The sequence below is a fragment of the Nannospalax galili genome, unplaced genomic scaffold (genome assembly GCF_000622305.1).
Source record: "Nannospalax galili isolate Female #2095 unplaced genomic scaffold, S.galili_v1.0 scaffold650, whole genome shotgun sequence".
In the NCBI taxonomy this organism is placed as follows: Eukaryota; Metazoa; Chordata; class Mammalia; order Rodentia; family Spalacidae; genus Nannospalax; species Nannospalax galili.
The window spans coordinates 41,399-43,516 of NW_008327297.1; the positions used below are offsets into that span (position 1 = coordinate 41,399).

General features: G+C 42.8%; 1 protein-coding gene across 1 annotated transcript; it reads left to right on the forward strand.

Annotated features, from left to right (window-relative positions):
* The first annotated feature begins 364 nt into the window (after positions 1–364).
* Positions 365–1,401, forward strand: LOC103745293 (olfactory receptor 1J4-like). The gene is made up of 2 exons (XM_029567838.1): positions 365–616; positions 718–1,401. The coding sequence occupies exons 1-2, from the start codon at positions 365–367 to the stop codon at positions 1,399–1,401; spliced, it is 936 nt and encodes a 311-aa protein (XP_029423698.1).
* Positions 1,402–2,118: the final 717 nt, after the last annotated feature.

Here is a 2,118-nt window from a genome sequence, read left to right on the forward strand (position 1 = left end):
GGGGCCCTCTCAACCCTCCTGGCAGCAAGGCTGTAGCAATTGCTCATCTATGAAATGTGTATAGACTGTGTGCTCCAAGAAGGAATTTTATTATCTGTTATGATTCCAGTGATGAAAACACTGTTTAGAACATATGTGAAAAAGTGAACAGATTTGAATTATTTCTTGAAAGATATCTTTTCAGCATTGGAAATACCTTCTCTGTGTTTAGTATGAGGTCAGTTTGAGATTCAGATTGAAAGTGTGCAGTTTGTCTGAATTTTGATGTATTTCCGTGGAAAAAAGCATACATGTTAAGTCTACCTGGTGAGGGTCTCAGGACTGTGACATTCCTTCTCCTTCATTCCCCAGCAGGAAGATGACCATGAAGAGGGGGAACCAGAGCAGTGTGTCTGAGTTCATCCTCCTGGGGCTCCCCATCCAGCCAGAGCACCAAGGCATGTACTATACCCTGTTTGGGGCCATGTACCTGACCATGATGCTGGGGAACCTGCTCATCATCCTGCTCATCAGGCTGTACTCTCGCCTCCACACCCCCATGTATTTCTTTCTCAGCCACTTGGCTTTCACAGACATCTCTTTCTCATCTGTCACAACTCCAAAAATGCTCATGAATATGCTGACACAGAGCCACTCCATCTCATATACTGGGTGTGTTTCCCAGGTATATTTTTTCTTATTGTTTGGGGGTATTTCATCCCAAAGATGCTCAGCAACATGCAGACTCAGCACCTGTCCATGCCTTTTGAGGGGTGCATTACTCAATTATATTTTTTCTTGCTCTTTGTAGCTGTTGACAATTTTCTTCTTGGAGTGATGGCATATGACAGGTATGTGGCCATCTGTCACCCACTGCACTACATGGTTATCATGAGGGAGGAGCTTTGTGACTTATTGGTGGCTGGATCTTGGTTCCTCTCTTGTATGCGTGCCCTGCTGCACACCCTGCTCCTGTCCCACCTGTCCTTCTGTGCTGACAACACTATCCCCCACTTTTTCTGTGATCTTAATGAACTCATGAAGCTGACCTGCTCAGACACTTCCCTCAATGAGATTCTCATCTTCTCTGAGGGTGGTGTGTTGACTCTCCTTGCAGTGGGTTCTATTTTGGGCTCTTATATCTGCATTGGTTTTACTGTCCTGAAGGTCCCCTCCACCAAGAAGATCTGCAAAGTTCTGTCCACCTGTGGCTCTCACCTCTTCTTGGTGTTTTTGTACTATGGGACTCTTGCAATTATTTACTTCTTTCCTTCTTCAAGTAATTCCCAAGTTAAGGAAATAATTGCTTCAATAATGTATACAGAGGTGACACCCATGCTGAACCCCTTCATCTATAGCCTGAGGAACAGAGACATGAAATTAGCTCTGGGAATTCTTTGGAGAAGAGTTTTAGCCAAGTAAGTGTTATGTACTCAAGTTCTTAATTACCTTAGAGATGCTTCCAGTAACACACCATAAAATTGTATGCGTGAATATAGTATACTGCAGAAATGACCATTACTGTCTTTACATTTCAATTTCAGACTTTGTTTTCCCACTCTGAATGTGGGTAGCACTTGTGACTTGCTTTGACTAGTAAGCTTGGTCAAAGCGCTTGTGAGATTTGCATGCTTAGAAGGACTTTGTTCCTGCTATACTTGTAATTCAGAAGTTACCTTATAAGGTAGCCTAAGATAGTCTGCATGAAAAGCAAAGGCTACATGCAGGACAACAAAGATGTTACAGCCTGCACTGAGCCAGCACAAGTATATCTAATGAGGGAGTTTATGGTACTGATGAGTCCCAGTTCAGATTGTCTAGACTGAGCCAAGTCCAGAAGTCCTGTCCACCTAATATAGTTCCAGGCCAAATTGACACACTATAGACTTCTTATGCATATTTAATCACTGTGTTTGGGCGTAGTTATGAATCATAAGCTAACTGATTCATTGACTTCCTATCACTGATGTGCTCAAAACTTTTCCAAAATGTCTTCCCTCCTCTTCTGATCCTCTGATTTAGTTGTCTTCCTTCCCCATCTTGCAGATCTCACTGACGTCAAGACATACAGGCTCATGGGTAGGAAGTTTTCCATGATCTTAGCCTTAGCTGTTTTTATTTTAGCTGCTATTCTCCCAT

Excerpts from the sequence above, each read along its gene's own strand:
- LOC103745293 (XM_029567838.1), top strand. The coding sequence starts at position 365 with ATGAAGAGGGGGAACCAGAGCAGTGTGTCTGAGTTCATCCTCCTGGGG. Across the intron at positions 617-717 it reads CTCCAAAAATGCTCATGAAT|ATGCAGACTCAGCACCTGTC; the intron begins ATGCTGACACAG and ends ATGCTCAGCAAC.